This window comes from Rhinoderma darwinii, chromosome 10, assembly GCF_050947455.1.
Source record: "Rhinoderma darwinii isolate aRhiDar2 chromosome 10, aRhiDar2.hap1, whole genome shotgun sequence".
NCBI classification, from domain to species: Eukaryota; Metazoa; Chordata; class Amphibia; order Anura; family Rhinodermatidae; genus Rhinoderma; species Rhinoderma darwinii.
Genome location: NC_134696.1, coordinates 22954789 through 22972779, shown reverse-complemented (window position 1 = coordinate 22972779; position 17991 = coordinate 22954789). Strand labels below are relative to the sequence as shown.

Sequence of the window (17991 nt, the reverse complement as noted above, 5' to 3'; positions counted from 1 at the left end):
CAATGGGAGGCGTTCTCGGGCCGTTTTTGCCGAGTTTTGCGACGCGGTTTCCGCGTCAAAAAACTCTGCAAAATACCCCGTGTGAACATAGCCTTAGAGTTCACGGAACGCTCTTTCCCGATCACTGTCTGGTGTAAACAGGGGAACGATCAGCAGATGACCGAGAAAACGCTAGCTCATCTGCTGATCGAATCATTACAGCCGACATGATGGAAATGTATGGGGACGAATAATCATAGTAACGATCGCTCGTCCCCATACATTGCTGATCATTGCTCCTTGTAAAAGGACCAAATGAACACTGATCAACAAGCGGTCTTGTTGATCGGCGCTCGTTGTTACGGCCCATTTCAAAATGGGCCGGCGCAAAAGGACCCACGGTTTAAAGAAAGTTGGCCGTCCGTGCACCTGAAGTCTAAGCCAGCTATAAGCTGGGGCAGATTCGCCACACAATTTACGCCAGTTTCTGGCATAAATCATGGTAAATTGAAAAAGGAGACGGGCCATCTGACGCCTTTCAAAAGACACGCCCAATTCTAAAATGTCAGGGGCGGCATAACATTAAAATGTGCCCCAAAAAGTGCAACTTTTTTCGCCAGAATACTAAAGTTCAGTGTTTAATAAATTCCCCTTACTGCATGTCTCTTTGCAGGTCCTACCCCAACCCTGTCCACCGAAAAGGGATTAAAAAAAATAAATCCAAATAAATATTCAATCTGAGAATCGAGAGAGACTGACGGACATTTTTCCACAGTAATATCCAGAGGGCGGAAGAGCGCGTGATGGGCATTAATACAAGGCGCCAGCCCTCCTGCACTATAGCAAGTGCCAGCACTATTTCTCCACAGTAGACTGGAGCTCCAGTTGTGTCACCCACTGAAGGTGCAGCCTGTTGCGAGGTGGCTGCCCAAACTTATTTAGAGAAACTCTGGACTAAACTTAGCCATAGCCAATAACAACAGAGCAATAATTGTGGGAAGGGGGGGGGGGGGGCTTGGTTCTGACAACTGCTGCTGCCACCTGTTGGTTTGGAGGGGACTTCACCCTTTTCTAGAATAATGTCCCTATAAAAATTTGCATTTTGGGGTATCTTAAAAAAAAAAATAAAAAAAAAGGGCGATGGTAAAATTGTCACCAGTATTGGCCCTAAATCTTAGCCATAATATATTATTCGTAATATCCGCAAAGGAATTCTGTGCGGAAATTCTGCAGCATTTACAGTAGCAGCAAAGTGCGTGAGATTTAGAAAATCTCATGCCCACTCTGCAGAAAAAAAGGGGAAGTAAACCATTAATAAATTGACCTGAGGTGCGGAATTAAATTCGGCAGAATGATAATTTACGCTGCATTTATGTTGATTTTCCGTTGCAGGTTTTCCCCATTGAATTCAATGGGGATGAAACCCGCGACAGAAAGCCAAGCGTTGCAACTTCTGCAGTGTATTCTAAGCGATTACACCGCAAAAATCGCAAATACGGAAAAAAAAAATTACAAAAAATCATACTTACCCAGAACACTCTCCTTCTTGCAGTCCGGCCTCCTGGGATGACGTTGTATCCCATTCGCTCGTCACATGGGCTACAGCATCATCCAGGAAGGCCGGACAGGACTGCAAAGGAGGGACGCGTCGCCATAACAATGACCTACGTAAGTAGGAGTGTTTTTTTACCGTTGCTTTCCGCAGCAGGAATTCTGTCAGAAAAAACGCACCACAACGTGGTGCAGTTTTAGGACGGAACGTCCTACGGGTTCCAGGTTGGATACACGGTGTGGTTTTTATGCAGCGTATACGTCCTGTGGGAACTCGGCCTTATATTGTCAGAGATAGAGCGAAAGATCATAAAATCTGGAGGGATCAGCGATTATCAAAAATCCCTAGACAAGGACAAGGCATCAATGCTCCTTATTGAGTGGTGGAAAACACAAAAATAAAATATATTGAGACAAACTATATAATAATAATAAAAAATAAAAAAAATGTAGCTACTTACCTGCAAACACTGATGCTGCTGCAGAATCAACTGTAGCCTCTGGTGCCGATGTGTCCTCGCTCGTCTGACACAATGCAGGACCTGGGGCAGGAAGTGAGTGACGTCACAGCGTGATCTCTCGAGAACACACTGTGTCTGCACTGCCAGAAGCTGGGCGTTCTGAAGAGAAGTGGATGATACTTCTCGTCAGAACGCCCAGCTAGTAAAAACGCCCCGATGTACGCACATAATACACGCCCACTTGGACTTTTGCAAGCCTCATTTGCATAACTACAAAAATGGTCATAACTTGGCCAAAAATGCTCGTTTTTTAAAAATAAAAACGTTACTGTAATCTACATTGCAGCGCCTATCTGCTGCAATAGCAGATAAGGGTTGCAAAATCTGGTGACAGAGCCTCTTTAAGTAACAATTCCTTGCGGCTTTCAAGAGGTCTGCGTAGGGCCTGTTCACATCAGCGTTGGTTTCCGTTCATGGGCTCCATTGCAGCTTTCCGTCGGAGGAATCCATGAACGGAAAACAAAACTTCAGGTTTCATTACCTTTTATTTCAATGGTAATGCTTCCATTGCAAATGGTTCCCGTTTATCTCCGTTCCGTAAGGTTTCTGTTTTTTTTTTTTAAACAGAAACAATAGCGTAGTAGACTCATGGGTTCCTCAATGGAAAGATGCAAAGGAACCCCAAACTGGTGTGAACACAGCCTTAGTGACAGGCCATTTTTGTTTGCATTAAGTTACAAATCAGCCAAGTGGGAAAACAGACACATCCGTGGCACTTGAGGTGCTATGGAACATAAAGGGTTTACCCCAAATGTGAGTTCTAGGGACCCCTCCACAGTTTCGGTAGTGCTTTCTGGCTTGTTTTTCTTAAGGTTTCTAACATTTTTATAAAACTTTTGACACGTCAGAGTTACATGAGCACGGATACTGATCACTAAAACAAAGCTGCAGAAGAGCCTGGCTGAGTGCTGTGCCGCTTTTTTTCTGATCGGCTTTCCTTGAAAAGCCGAGCAAGCGGTGAACGGGTTCACAAATTTTCTATCGCGTCCGTACACCACTGCAAGGAAAGCCGTAAAAAAGCAGATCAGAAAAAAAAGCGGCACAGTTCTCACCCAGGCGCTTCTGCGGCTTTGTTTAAGCGAGGGGTGGGGGTCTCAGTGCTCAGACCTCCACCGATAAAAACTTTTGACATCTAAAAGGTTTCATTAGTTACACTGTAAAGGGGTCTATCATGGTGACAGATTTCCTTTAATAGAAAAATCCCTGGTGGGCTAGAGTGGTTAGGGGGATTAAATTTTTTATACCTGTGTCCAGCAGACTTCTCACTTCTTGAGTCTGGTCAATAAAGCCACACTCACCCCTCTCTCCTAGATGACAAAACCTAGCATCATAATGGGGGGCCAGTTTACATCTTTGCTATTAGACCCCCCCCCCCCCTTTCTTCAGTGTACACCACTGACTGAATGCTTCATGCATAGTCCACCGCTGGTCCCATTCATCTGCAGCAAGGAGAAGGGGACCCTTGAGCCCTGCCGATACCAGAACAAACCCCAAGGGCTTCTCCACACAACGGAATTGTTGCATATTTTCTGTCCGGAATTGCGGACAGAAAATACGCAGCAGAATACAGCAGCAAAGTGGGGAAGATTTAACAAATGTCATCCACAGGCTGCGGAAAAATTCAGTCACCTGCGGTGCGTAAGTTTAGTTCCGCAGCAGGTCAGCTATTGCTGCAGAAAGAGGACCGATTTTCTGCAGAAACGCTGTGGACTTTCTTACAGGGGGTGAAAACGACCTCACAGGAAGAATAAATATTACACAGCCCTTGAAGAAAAAAAAAAAAACTTCAGTAAAAATTTTCCGCAGCGTATTGTCTGCTAGTTTACTTCTAAATTCTGCCGCAAAAAAATCTTAAGGCCTTGTGGAAGAAAAAAACAAACAAGAAAAAAAAAACACTTTTTTGGGGTAAAAATATCCTATTATATAAGGACTCTACATCTTAAATCCATTTAATATTTCCTACATGACAAGGCCATTATGCGTCTGCATTATCACAGTTGCTAAGACTTATGTTTTTATAATCCATCATTTACATAAAGCAGAGATAAGCCACGGTAAACCTTAGCACTGCACGATAAGCGGCGCCCAATGACAATGCAGAGATCTCTTCCCCATCTAGATTAGGCCGTTTTATGAGGACCCATCTGCAACACGTCTCATATAATTACTCACTTGCATTAACTTGATAACTCCCTGTCCCTCCTGCACCTCGTATCCCCATCTGCTGCCCATTACCAGTTAGTAATTACATATACAGCTGAAGAAACTTTTTTACTGCTTTTTTTCCCTAGATCTGGGTTGGTTTGCGCTGGCGTGAGCGCTGGTTTCCTACGTTTCACAGGCAGCATCTGTTGACCTTTATATGCCCATGTCTAAGCAGTGGAATAACTACAGGGGTACAGAGCTCTAGCCCAGCAGGGCCCATATGATCTCTGCCATATAATGAAACAGCAGGGCTACACATGGGCAATAAGAGATCCCACTAATATGGAGGTAATGGCGTTATATTTAGGTATGGAGGGCAGGACTTCTTAACCTTTCCCTACTGGGACCTCAGCATCCAGCGCACAGTAATGCCCAGGCCTCACCCTGGTCATAGTCCATGCCAACATTATTAAAAATGACTTTTTGGTCATTGCTGAACTAAAATAAGTATATATATTTATAGTACATGTTATGACCATTATAGATACTAAATGTAGGGGTTATATTATGCCAGCACAGGCACCAACAGGCTCTTACAATAGACAGCCCGGGGGACCTTTTACCAGTCCCAGGTGGTCGCCATAGTGAAGCCAGCCCTGGCGGTAGCTTACAAGGTGGAATAGTCCATTTGTACACTGACCCAATCTGAGTTTTCTACGATCCCGGCAGTTGTGGTGGTTGTGCAATACAGCTGTCCGACCACCAGTGACCGCACTAAGGCAGTGCCACTTGATTACTTTGATGTAATAGTACAACGGCCCCTACGCATTCTAATGCCCCAATCGTGCATAATAAAAAAATATATATATATATATATATATATACACACACACACTCACCTAAACCTGTTGCCACAACGAGCTCCCTCTGCTCCTCCGGTTTGTGCTCTGCATGGCTCGGCTCAGACAGGCTCGATGACGTCATTGCATAGTTTGTGATTAGTGTAGCAGGGAGCTGATGGCTCCCTGCTCCACCATTGGATTCAACTGTATCGCCATCCTGAGGACGCAGATACAGTTGAAACTGGACAGTTATCTGCGCTGAATTTAGTTTTCTCTGATTAATTGTCCACCCCTAGAATTAGGCACCAGGAGTGTTGGGAAAAAAAAAAATAGGCTTTACTCAGACCAGTGTTACCTCCCACCTGGTCACAACAACAGCAATAATTTCTTAGCTTGGTTCAGGCAGGCAGATCGTGATGGCTGTCCGCGGTAGAACAAAGTCAAGGGCACGCCTCTCTGACCCGGCATTTGTCAGGAATCGCCACCTTTTACGCACTAAGCACTGTCCGCAGTGTGACGACACCAGCATCATCCTCCCCGCGGTTATGGCGTGGCAGTCACCCAACTAAGATGGGGTCCAGACCGCTTCTTCCGGCAAACAAATTTGAAACAGCCCTCCATCATCCCCTCGTGAACCAATAGCACAATATACAAACATCGCAGTCCATGCAATACACACACAGGAACAGGCCTTACTCAGTACTATTTACATAGGCCTTACATAATGCACAATGAATATATTTGTGACCTCTTAACCCCCTTTGTGACCGCCCTGAATAGGCGTATTGGTGGTCACTAAGGGATTAAGGAGAATCATCCCCAAATTCTTACAGGAGGTACTGACCGAGTAGAATGTTTTTTCTAAAACCAGCGCCGCGTCAGAATTAAGTCAAGCGTCAGGGTTTTTTGATGGATGGAGGGAAAGTGGCATTTTGTTCAACAATAAGACAATATCTCCCTCTAGTGGTCATCCTTTGTAATGCACAGCAGTCCAAGGAAAATAAAATTTAAAAAAAAAGCTACAATATTGACCATTAGATTTTCTGCAAAAAGAAAGCCTAGTTTCTGACATTATTAAAGAAAAAGGATGCCAAATAAGTATTTTATGTGGAATGCATATTTACAATAATAGACATGTCAGGAGATCTGACCGGTTCTCTTAAGCTCCTTGGAGCACCATAGTGATAAATATAGTGGGTTTTTTTAGGCAAGTATAAACAAAAAGCATATAAAATGAGAAAAAAAAAAAAAAAAAACACTTTAAATATTACAATTTCCACAAGATTAGTCGGTTCTCTGTAGCTCACTTGTCAGCTTTGCTGTACATACAGGTACAGGAGGAGAAGAGTCATCTCATCCTGAGAGTGAACTGCTCTATTGTATTACTAAAAGCCTAGATAAGATCTGATAACACTATACACACAGATAACGCTCTGCATATAGCTCCCCTGTCACTCCCTGGTCTCTGCAGGACAGACTGTACTCCATTTCCAGACGACTAAAAAAAAATCTATGACATTTCTCCCATTCATTTCAGCTGCCATAAAGCACACCCACCCTGCCACAAAGTGCACGTTTGCAATATGGCCGCCCCCTGTTTATCATCTATATACTTTAAAGGTGTTGTCTGTTTTTCATACTGATGACCGATCCACAGGATAGGTCATCAGTATATGATCAGCGGGGGTCAGACAACAGTACCCCGCACTGATCAGCTGTTCCGGCACCAAAATGTTATGCAGTGGCCGGTGTATGAAGCAGATAGCTCAGTGCACGGTATAACGGCCGTGCTGCAGAACAGCAACTCTGCTCCTATACTGTGACCGGAGCCATCTGCTTCCGGCATGGACATCTGGTGCGCGGAGGAACCCGGAACAGCTGATCGGTGCGGGGTCCAGGTGTTGGACCCCCACCAATGATATACGGATGACCTATCCTGTGGATAGGTCATCAGTATGAAGAACAGCCCCCAACCTGGACAACCCCTTTAAATCAAACGAAGATAAAATGAAATACAAGACACTTTCCCTTTAATGAGGTTTATTCAGGGTCAGGCACGTCTCACACCCCTCATTATGGCAGACGTCACCAATAGATCTTTACAAGAAATAAGTGCTACAGTTTGAGCGCAAGATCACGAGATATCAACGGATGAACTATTAAATGGTCAAAACATTACGTGGAACTGCCCAAAAATAGAAAGCCTGGATATTTAAGGATCGGTTCATCCATCTGATCTCCACTACAAGGCGGGTCCTCCATTGTCTAATCTTAAAGAACCATCGGGGCCTTTACTTGATCGGCTACGTCTTTTCCCAACAAGACTTCCACGATGGTCAGGCCGAATTCAAAGCTGGTGCCAGGTCCACGACTGGTGATGAAGTGTCCGTCCCTCTCCACTCTATTCTCAGAGTACTTGTAATGATCTGAAGGGACACAAAACCAGAGGGTCGAACAGGCCAAAATACCCTGCGCCACATGGGATCAACATTAACCCCTCAACGGCGTGATCTATGTTGGGCCTTAACTTTTTTCCACCCGACAACATAGCTGTACGATGACTTGATTTTTGCGGGACTTTATGTTTTAATGGTACATATAATTTATTAACAATCGATTGGACTGTCAGAATGTGCAAGGACACCCCCATCGACCAAGGGAATGGTAGCTTCCTGTTGCAGTATATACATTTCCAGGAGGAATAACAGAGGAACAGCCCAACACAGAGTTAAGAAAACGGATGATCTAGAAATGTTATCTGATGGGGGAAAGGAAGCATTTACTGAAACCGACTAGTCAGGAGAGCGGACTGGTCTGCAAATACACTATTGTATAATAATGTTATATCATTTTCCAATCTACGTTCTGTATCAATTCCGACGGGATTTCAAGATCTCTGCTTGCAGTCATTCAATAGAAGCCTTTGTGGTTTACTACCAGAGGATAATAATTGGTCTTGGTCAAGCGATGGACACAGGTGCACGACTTGCTACAAGACACAGCTCTGATAACGGTCCTGTAACAAACCATGCACCTGTGTGTCCATCACGTGACCAGGACAGATTTTGAATCCTCTAGAAGTAAACCATGAAGGCTTCTATTGAACGACAGCAAGCAGAGATCTTGAAATCTGCAAGGAATGGATACAGAAAATTCTATAAACACTATTCTACAATGAATAAGCTTTATTTGTGGAGACGTAATATCCCTTTAAGTGCTACACTAAGTGAATGGAGTTTATTCAAGCCACATTCACTTACATTGTACTGTACTTTGTTGCAGAATTGCGACGCAGATTCCACCACAAATAGGCGATGTGTGAATCTAGCCCAACACCTTCACCACAGATGGAAGCATGTACCCCCCAGACCCATGGCACAGGCAGCGGACTGTTGCCTCACATCTCTTACCGTCACTTGCAACGTTCAATGGGAAATAACCTTAAGGTGATCCGCTCAAGAACTAGTTGGTTATTTTATAAAGTCATTGGGACACGTTACCTCCATTCATCATTTTGTCTTTAGCCAAGGGATGTGTAGTCACGCTTCTTCCAAATCCTATTCCATGAGCCAGCAGTGCGGTGGGACCTGTAAGGAGCGCGATGCCAGGTCAGCGATCACTGCACATAGGACATACATGGTCAACCAATAGCTAGAAGCTGGTCAAAATGTCTCCATCTAAGAGCCGACCAATCAGATCACAGCCGCCAACATGGACCAGACCTTGTATCGAGAGGACATCACCAAGCCGGAAAGACCAAAGCGTCTTCAACTAATTCTGTGGATCTTCTCTTATTAAATATGGATTTTACTAGAGACATTTGGACAGAGCCCCCCCCCCCCACCTACCACATGCCATTTAGGACACTGATGTCTTATGTGCCATCAGGGCCCGGGTGCAGCTGCCCCCTCAGCAACCCCTATACTCCCCTGATGTGGATTGAGCATCATCAGGACTGTAGTGAGCAATAGCGAATGGATTTAGAGGACCCGGCAGTTCAGAATAAAACCTAAAATAAAACTGGCATCTATTGGGCACAATTACCCAATCAGGGGACAGAAACAATTAGTTACAGTCACCCCTATCCTCCCAAATAGCTGAAAGGTATCACGCCACATTTAAGAGGGTGGGCTTTGATTTCTCTTAGTAAATGCCCTCACAAAAGGTCTTTTGAACAGTGGACGGATGTTGTACATAGGCCTTAAATTAATAGCCTCCTCGTATAACTTTGCAAATAGTCAAAATGAAACATCTCTACGGCTCCTATTCAGACCTTACCGTCGCCATGGTATCAGACTACAAACAAGCCCTGTGTAGTCAGATTCCCTAGTTCTTTTTCACATAATTTGGATGGCAGCAGGACTTCAGGATCAGACTCCACGCGGGTTATGTTATCACAACAGATTTTTAATTAAGCCTTCTTGCTTTTTTCGATGCGTTGGAGCGATCGTTTCTCTATAATGATCTTACCACTGTTCCAAAACCATCCCCTTTATGAAACTAGAAGCACGAGCAACTCACCACGGATGGAGATAAGATAGGGCAGCTGAGAATAGCAGTGATGCCCATGGGCATAGCACCGCCCCACCCCCTTGTCAGTGCAAGATTTTGTTTATTGGTTGGGTTCGTTCACATCATATTTTAGTTCTAGCAAAATAAATAAAAAAAGGGGGGGGTCCATACCAGCACAAATCGCAGCAATGAACCCCTTCTTGGCATCTTGTTCTTGTAAAACCTCTTTTACTGCAGAAGACTGGAAGAAAAAATAAAAAATGAAAATGTTAGATTTCCATAATGTAGGATTTATCACACGTGGGATTAAGGGCTTTCAAAAAGCTAAAGACTAGAACTTTTTTTTTGGGGGGGGGGGGGGTTTAAGGAAAAAAAAAAAAAAACACAAGACAACGCTTTGGGGGATCAGGTATACCACAGATACAACCGATGGCCAACGGACCCCATTGTCTTGTTATGGGATTCAATGTGTACTGGCGTAGCGTCCGTCATTTTCACAGGAACAATTCCCAACAAATTTGCTGCTGATGAAGGATCTGACGTAAGTGTGAACATAATCTTAGAAAGGTCGCCTGACAATAAGCGGATCACAAAATGTCCTCCTGCTGTTACCTCCAGTGATCAGTTGTAATCTGTGGAGAGTGTCATTTTCAAACGTTCCATTTCCCTGCAGCACCACCACAGGGGAAACTAAGCATTACACCCTTCTCATTCAAAATTCATACGTTGTCTGTATAATCCAGGACAGGTCCTCCAGAGCGAGAGACGCCCTTTTTAACCGATCTCTGCTCTGTATAAGGATCCTGAATAGGAGGACCCTTTTATTAACCCAGAAATCCCTGATAGGGATTTTCTATACTAGAGACCTCCTTTAATATTAGTTTCCCCTACGGTGACCCATTTTTGCCATATCTGTGACTGAGCAAATACACCCCCTCCAATAAATAAACAGCGGTTTATGGTAATTAACACATTTGCTTTTCTGTGCTGTAAAATGTATTATTGGAATAATTCACTGGGGGGGGGGGTCCTGACTACTGCGCCAGATCCCCCAGGAAACCTTGTGCAATCATTACCTCTGACAAGTTCTGGGCACCAAGATTACCTCCAGGGAGCACGACAACATCATAAGGGCCCTGAAACAAAAAATAAATAAAGGCCGTGTCACTAATGTTAAATTGCACCCCCGTTGTCACGGTTTTGAGGAAATTGCGGCAAACAAAATTCAGCTTGACCGCGACATGTGAACGCGGCCTAATAGAGACGACGACTGTTCAAATTGCAATTCACATGAATAAAGATCAGATAAATACATAGATATAAACCAAAACATTTCTGGCCTCTGCTTTTAGAAGTCGATGTTACTTTACTTGGACACAAAAATGTATTTTCATGGCTTGTAGAGAATGAGGGGAGTCCCCCGAGAGAGAACCCCCCAACCCCTATAAGCCAGAGCCAAGGGCTTCAGTCTCTGCTTGACCACCAGATTACACTCAAATCAGATGAGGGGGGGGGTAGTTGAACCAGTAGTTGGCGAACCAAACCCATACAAAGTCCTCTCCGCTGTGTAGAACCATCTTAGCTCTGGCACATAACAGGGTTAAATTGCAGACCAGAAAATAATTGGCAGACGGAGAGTTCCTAATTTAGCCCGAGTCATGCCCAGTGCAGTGCCAGAAATGCTGACCTTTAGTGCTGCGAGTTATATAACAGCCGCGCCATGTACGATTGTCAAATATAAACTGAGCGGCTCAGAATAAGAGGGGGGGCGGTAAGGGTTAATGGGATCGCATGCAACCAAATTAGAAAAAAAACTAAACTAAAACATCGATGTAGACAAAATCCCTGACCAATATCAGACATGGGTGCGCAACTTGCAAGATCATGGACATCTCATTGCCGGGAAAAAACTTATTTTGCAAAATGTTAAAGTCACAGAAAAAAATCTGGCGGCATCAAACATATACACAATACACACACAAAATATACATATCACATCACACACAATATACATATCACACACACACACATAATATACATATCACACACACATATACACAATACACACACACACAAAATATACATATCACATCACACACAATATACATATCACACACACACACACATAATATACATATCACACACACATATACACAATACACACACAATATACATATCACACACACATATACACAATACACACACACAAAATATACATATCACACACACACACACACATAATATACATATCACACACACATATACACAATACACACACACACACACACACACAATATACATATCACACACACATATACACAATACACACATAATATACACACACAATATACATATCACACACACAATATACACAATACACACACAATATACATATCACACACACACACACACTATACATATCACACACACATAATATACATATCACACATAATATACATATCACACACACATTATACACACACACAATATACACAATATACATATCACACATAATATACATATCACACACACACATAATATACATATCACACACACATACACAATACACACACACACACAATATACATATCACACACATATACACAATACACACACACAATATACATATCACACACACAATACACACAATATACATATCACACACACAATACACACAATATACATATCACACACACAATACACACAATATACATATCACACACAATATACATATCACACACACACACACACATAATATACATATCACACACACATATACACAATACACACACACACACACACAATATACATATCACACACATATACACAATACACACATAATATACACACACAATATACATATCACACACACAATATACACAATACACACACAATATACATATCACACACACACACACTATACATATCACACACACATAATATACATATCACACATAATATACATATCACACACACATTATACACACACACAATATACACAATATACATATCACACATAATATACATATCACACACACACATAATATACATATCACACACACATACACAATACACACACACACACACAATATACATATCACACACATATACACAATACACACACACAATATACATATCACACACACAATACACACAATATACATATCACACACACAATACACACAATATACATATCACACACACAATACACACAATATACATATCACACACAATATACATATCACACACACATAATATACATATCACACATAATATACATATCACACACACAATATACAATACACACACACAATATACACAATATACATAACACACACACACACACTATACATACACACACATATATACATATCACATACACAATATACATACACACATAATATACATACATATAATATACATACACACAGACACATAATATACACACACATACGTGTGTGTGTGTGTGTGTGTGTGTGTGTGTGTGTGTGTGTGTGTGTGTGTGTGTGTGTGTGTGTGTGTTACACACACACTTTAAACATTTCCATCAGGGCCCCAGCGTTAGTTACTTGGAGAAAGCAACGGTCCCTTCAACGTAATAGAGCCCATTCCTTCCTTCTGAAGTAACGAACGCCGAGACCCTGAGAAGACTCAGGAGAAGCTGCTACACGACAGCTCCTTCTCTACACAGCCGACTGGACCCTGCAAGACGGCCGAGTGCCCCATCCCCCTTCACATCCCTCCTGACCCCAAAAGTGTTTTTTTGGTGTTTACCTCACTTTTTTTGCAGTGATTTCCGTAATCGCAGCAAAAAAAATGGCGCAGCTTTGCCATGATTTTGTAAATCACAGCAAACCCGCCTCACTTGCGCCGTGATTACAAGAATTGCATTAAAAAAAAAATGGTGCAAAACATGAAAAACAAAAGAAGTGCTTTTAGGGTCTATTCTCAGTGCAGCAAATCACGTTTTTGCAAAAATGGGACTTGACTGCGCTGTGTGAACAGACCCTAAGGCCACTTCAGACGGGGTGGATTTGCCTCCTATTTTCGGTGCGGATTTCCCTCTGAAAATCCACTACAACTCATGTGAATGGAGTTTACAAAACCCCATTCACATGCAGCGGAAAAAAAAATCTGCATGATTTTAAGAGAAGGAAAAGACGTGTATTAAGAGTTATCAAAAAAAGGCACAGGAAGTTTACTCCAGCATCCCAGCGACCCTAGCGTGGGTCTTCAGGCTGGAAAAAGACCCCCACCGGGGTAGAAACGTCACTGTGATGGCGAAAAACTTCTTGCGCCTTTTTTTGACACCTTTAATACACGTGTGCTGCAGTTTTCCTTCTCTTGATGTCGGTTCGGAGTAAATAGTCTACGACTCTAACACGGCGCGCACCGGCTGCGTGAGGCATTGGTAGAATTACGCTCCGTGAATATTGGGACGGATGCGCTGCGCTCTCTTCTACGCGGGGGCTTTACGGCGTTCTGCACGCCCGTTATGTTGCAAAATTGCCACGTATTTCACCCTTTACAATGCAAAGGGTTCATTTTCTGCAGATCCTTCGCAAAGGACTCCATTATGTCATTTCGGTTTCCGTCGGGCTGGTATGTGTCGTATACCTTTTTTTGATGGATGGAATAGCGTGGTAGACTTTGCTACTCCATCCCTATAGATCCCGCAGAAAAACGTACACCGCTCCTGACATTACTATATGGACAGTGACGTCAGGATCTTCCCTATGCCGGAGTCCCCAGGCAGAGCTTCACAATCACTGTGCCCCGTTGAAACCTCCTGACATCTGTTCATTTATGGACAGTGACATCAGGAGTACCCCAGGCCATACAGCGGGATACGTTTTTGGCTGAATTCAATAAAATCCAGGGTATCAACCGGTCACTGACTGCTTCATGGTTTCGTTCACTGTAACTGGACAGTATATAGCGACATCTAGTGTACAAACATGAGCGCCACACTTACCGTAACCCACCCAGAGTAACGGGGGAGGGGGTGGCCCAATCTCTTTGGCTGTATGGGGCCCAGGGTAATACATATACACCTTGGATAGTTGCAGGCTATAGGATTTCAGGAACCAGGAAATATCCTTCATTATCACACACACACGATAGATCAGCGGCGCTGGCTGTTTATCTCTATGGAGGGGGGGAGGGGGTATCTAACGCTTATCTAAGTGGAATCATATCCAACATGGCCGACCTGTCTGACTCCTCCCCCACTAAGAGGAGGCACTGAGGGGTCTCTTGGCCACCGCCTCATACACATTCGATTGCTGCGGACATGGCTAATAGTGGGTCAGGGCTGTAATGTCTGTACGCCCCAGAGATATTATTACCTTTGTCCGGGCCTCCTCCAGGCTGGTGTCGGGACAGATGACGACGTCTCTGCTGCACTGAACTGGATCCTTGCCGGTCAGTCCCGCAACCGTCACGACAATCTGTTCTTTGCAAAAATCGTGTGAGTGAATAAAAACGGGAGATGCCAATAAATAAATAAAAACCCCATAAAAACACCCCATTAGTGCACCTTAAGGTAAGAGAGAAATCCTAGAAATTGTCCTAGTACTAGAGTCATACATCAGTCCACCGGCATCCACCAACATCAAGGGAGGCCACTTATGTCAGTGGGCGCTGGGTAAGGATAAATTGCAATTCCCCAGAAATAACAGATGACAGTGGGGGGGGGGGGGATCCCTGAAATAGGGAATCCTGAAGAGAACCCATCACCTCTCCTGACAGGTCTGTTTTAATAAATACTTATATTCCCCTTAAAATCACAGTTCTAAGGAGAGATGTTCCAGAACATTACGTTGTGCCATTCCTCTGTTATTCCTCCTAGAAATGTATGGATTGACATCTGGGTGTTACCAGTTGGGGGTGTGTCCCTGCACAGACTGAATGCCCAATCAGCACTGACAGACACACCCCTTTAACAAGGAGAATAGGAACACCAAGTTGTCAGTTTATACATTTCTAGGAGGAATAACAGAGGAAAGGAAAAGCGCAGAGACCTAAGAAAAGATGTTCCAGAATCGTTATTTCATGGGAATACAAGTAATTACCATAATAATAAAACAGGTCAGGATGCTACAGATCCTCTTTATAGCTTTTATCTTTGAAGACCCTAAAGTAGCTCCTGTCCTCTTGCTCGGGGCTCTGTAGGGTAACGGATCCAGTCACCGGAGTAGGACATGGCGGCATCCATTGCATCTTACAAAATGAAGTACTAGAGTAAGGCCACGTGGTCCCACACAAATACCATACAGGGGGGGTACTTTTTAGTGGCACCCCGAGGGGACGGCCCTTATTACCATAATCAGCGTCCCGTTGGACAGGACTGCAAAAAGCCACACCCACTTGTATTAAGCCACACCCATTTGCCCTGATCACTAGAATTGTCCATCCCAGGTTGGCACTGCTCGTGTCGTGAGTGGCCACGCTCGCCATAGGTCAGTGTATTGCGGGTTAATTGCAGGTGACCCCCAATATTGGGGGTGTTGAGTGCCCCCCCTTTATGTACCTGGTGTCATTTACTGGAGGAGGAGGACAGGTTATTGTGCAAATTCTCTGCACATCTCATAGGACAACTATCGCACAGAGAGTGTGACCCCCACGCTGCATACACCCTCCACTCACCCCAGCTCTCCTCATCACATCAGTGGGGATGACAGTCTCCATCTCCTCTGCCCCCTTGGCCAGGATCACCAGAGCTCTCTTCGCGGCCATAATGCTGGAGACCACGGTGCAGATTCTCCTCCTGCAGCTCTGAACGTCAGACAGCACTGAGCTCCGCGGCTGCACGCCCCTATAAGCACTGCTACAGGGAGACACGAGGGACAAACTTCCAAAACGCGATTAAAATTATTGTTGTATCGCCACCTAGAGGTCAAGTATAAGTATTACACGTGACTGCACTATATGTGTTTGTTGCGCGCTCAGGAGGAATGCTGGCACATTGGCACATAAAACTTATCTTCTCCAATGCTCAGCTGGGGTTCCGCGGTGGCTTATTGTGTGCGATGTCTGAGGGTATGTTCACACGGCCTATTTACGGACGTAAATCGGGCGTTTTTGCCCCGAATTACGTCCGAAAATAGCACCTCAATAGCGCTGACAAACATCTGCCCATTGAAAGCAATGGGCAGACGTTTGTCTGTTCACACGAGGCGTAATTTACGCGCCGCTGTCAAATGACGGCTTGTAAATAGACGCCCGTGTCAAAGAAGTGACCTGTCACTTCTTTGGCCGTATTTGGAGCCGTTATTCATTGACTCCAATGAATAGCAGCGCCAATTACGTCCGTAATGGGCGCAGCGTTCAAGCGCCTGCACATGCCGTTACGGCTGAAATTACGGGGATGTTTTCAGGCTGAAACATCCCCGTAATTTCAGCCGTTACGGACGCCCTCGTGTGAACATACCCTTACGATGACACGTAATAAGTAAATCACGATTTTACTGGCTGGATGACTGGTTTATATTCCCATTGCCAACACAAGGGACAGGTCGCCTAAAGAAAATGAAAGGGGTATTACCAAAATCATAAATCTACGGATAAGTGATAATCTTATTATCACTGGGGGTCCCGAACCCCCAGATCCTCCTCGCCCGCAGGGAGTAGGAGCTATAATAGATCGGTGGTCGAGCATGCGCTCGCCGCTCCATCCAATGTCTACGAGAATGACAGAAACAGCCGAGTGCTGTACTCGGCTGTTTCCGTCATTCCCATAGACATTGGATGGAGAGACTGGCGCATGCTCGACCACCGCTCCATTCAATGTCCTCACTGCAGTGGGGAGGATCTGGGGGTTCGGGACCACCGAGGAGTTCCTGCAATCATAAAACTATCACCAAATTTGTGGATACGTAATAATTTATGATTTTAGAAATATACACACACATATTGTGTCACTCCTCCTATTCCAATTAGACTGTAAGCTCTGATGGACAGGGACCTCTGTACTATTGTCTCCATGTTGTTTGTTTGTTTGGAGAGATTATGATTATTATGACTTGCTGAGACGTCAACCTGGGAACCGGGTGAAAACTATATATCAGCGGGCGACGAAGAGTCGTCATGTCTGGATTTGCATTGAATGTGATTTTGTGCAATTAAGGGGAGGAGCCTACTTTATACAGGTAAAAATATTAAAACCGCATTGCGATATCGTGAAAAAATAAAATTGTATAATATTGTATAAGGCAATAGTATAAATGCAACCCTATAGGATTATATTAGCCACAATATTGCGAGAACTAACACGATCATATTTGTGCGATCATCGTGGTTGTTTCATCACCATGGAGCCACAGCCTGTTTTATCGAGGAAAATGTGATAAATTCATATAAAAAAATCAAACGTGGCCAATGATGTTCCCTCTATTATAACGGGCTCCGTTTTTACATATTCCAAAAGTGGATATGACAGA

At 43.9% G+C, this 17991-nt stretch overlaps 1 protein-coding gene across 1 annotated transcript; it reads right to left on the bottom strand.

Annotated features, from left to right (window-relative positions):
• Positions 1–7061: 7061 nt before the first annotated feature.
• On the bottom strand, positions 7062–16379 carry PARK7 (Parkinsonism associated deglycase). Its single transcript, XM_075840753.1, has 6 exons — positions 16199–16379; positions 14899–15000; positions 10627–10686; positions 9722–9791; positions 8539–8625; positions 7062–7464 (listed from the first exon to the last, which is right to left on the bottom strand). The coding sequence occupies exons 1-6, from the start codon at positions 16286–16288 to the stop codon at positions 7310–7312; spliced, it is 564 nt and encodes a 187-aa protein (XP_075696868.1). The 5' UTR covers positions 16289–16379; the 3' UTR covers positions 7062–7309.
• Positions 16380–17991: the final 1612 nt, after the last annotated feature.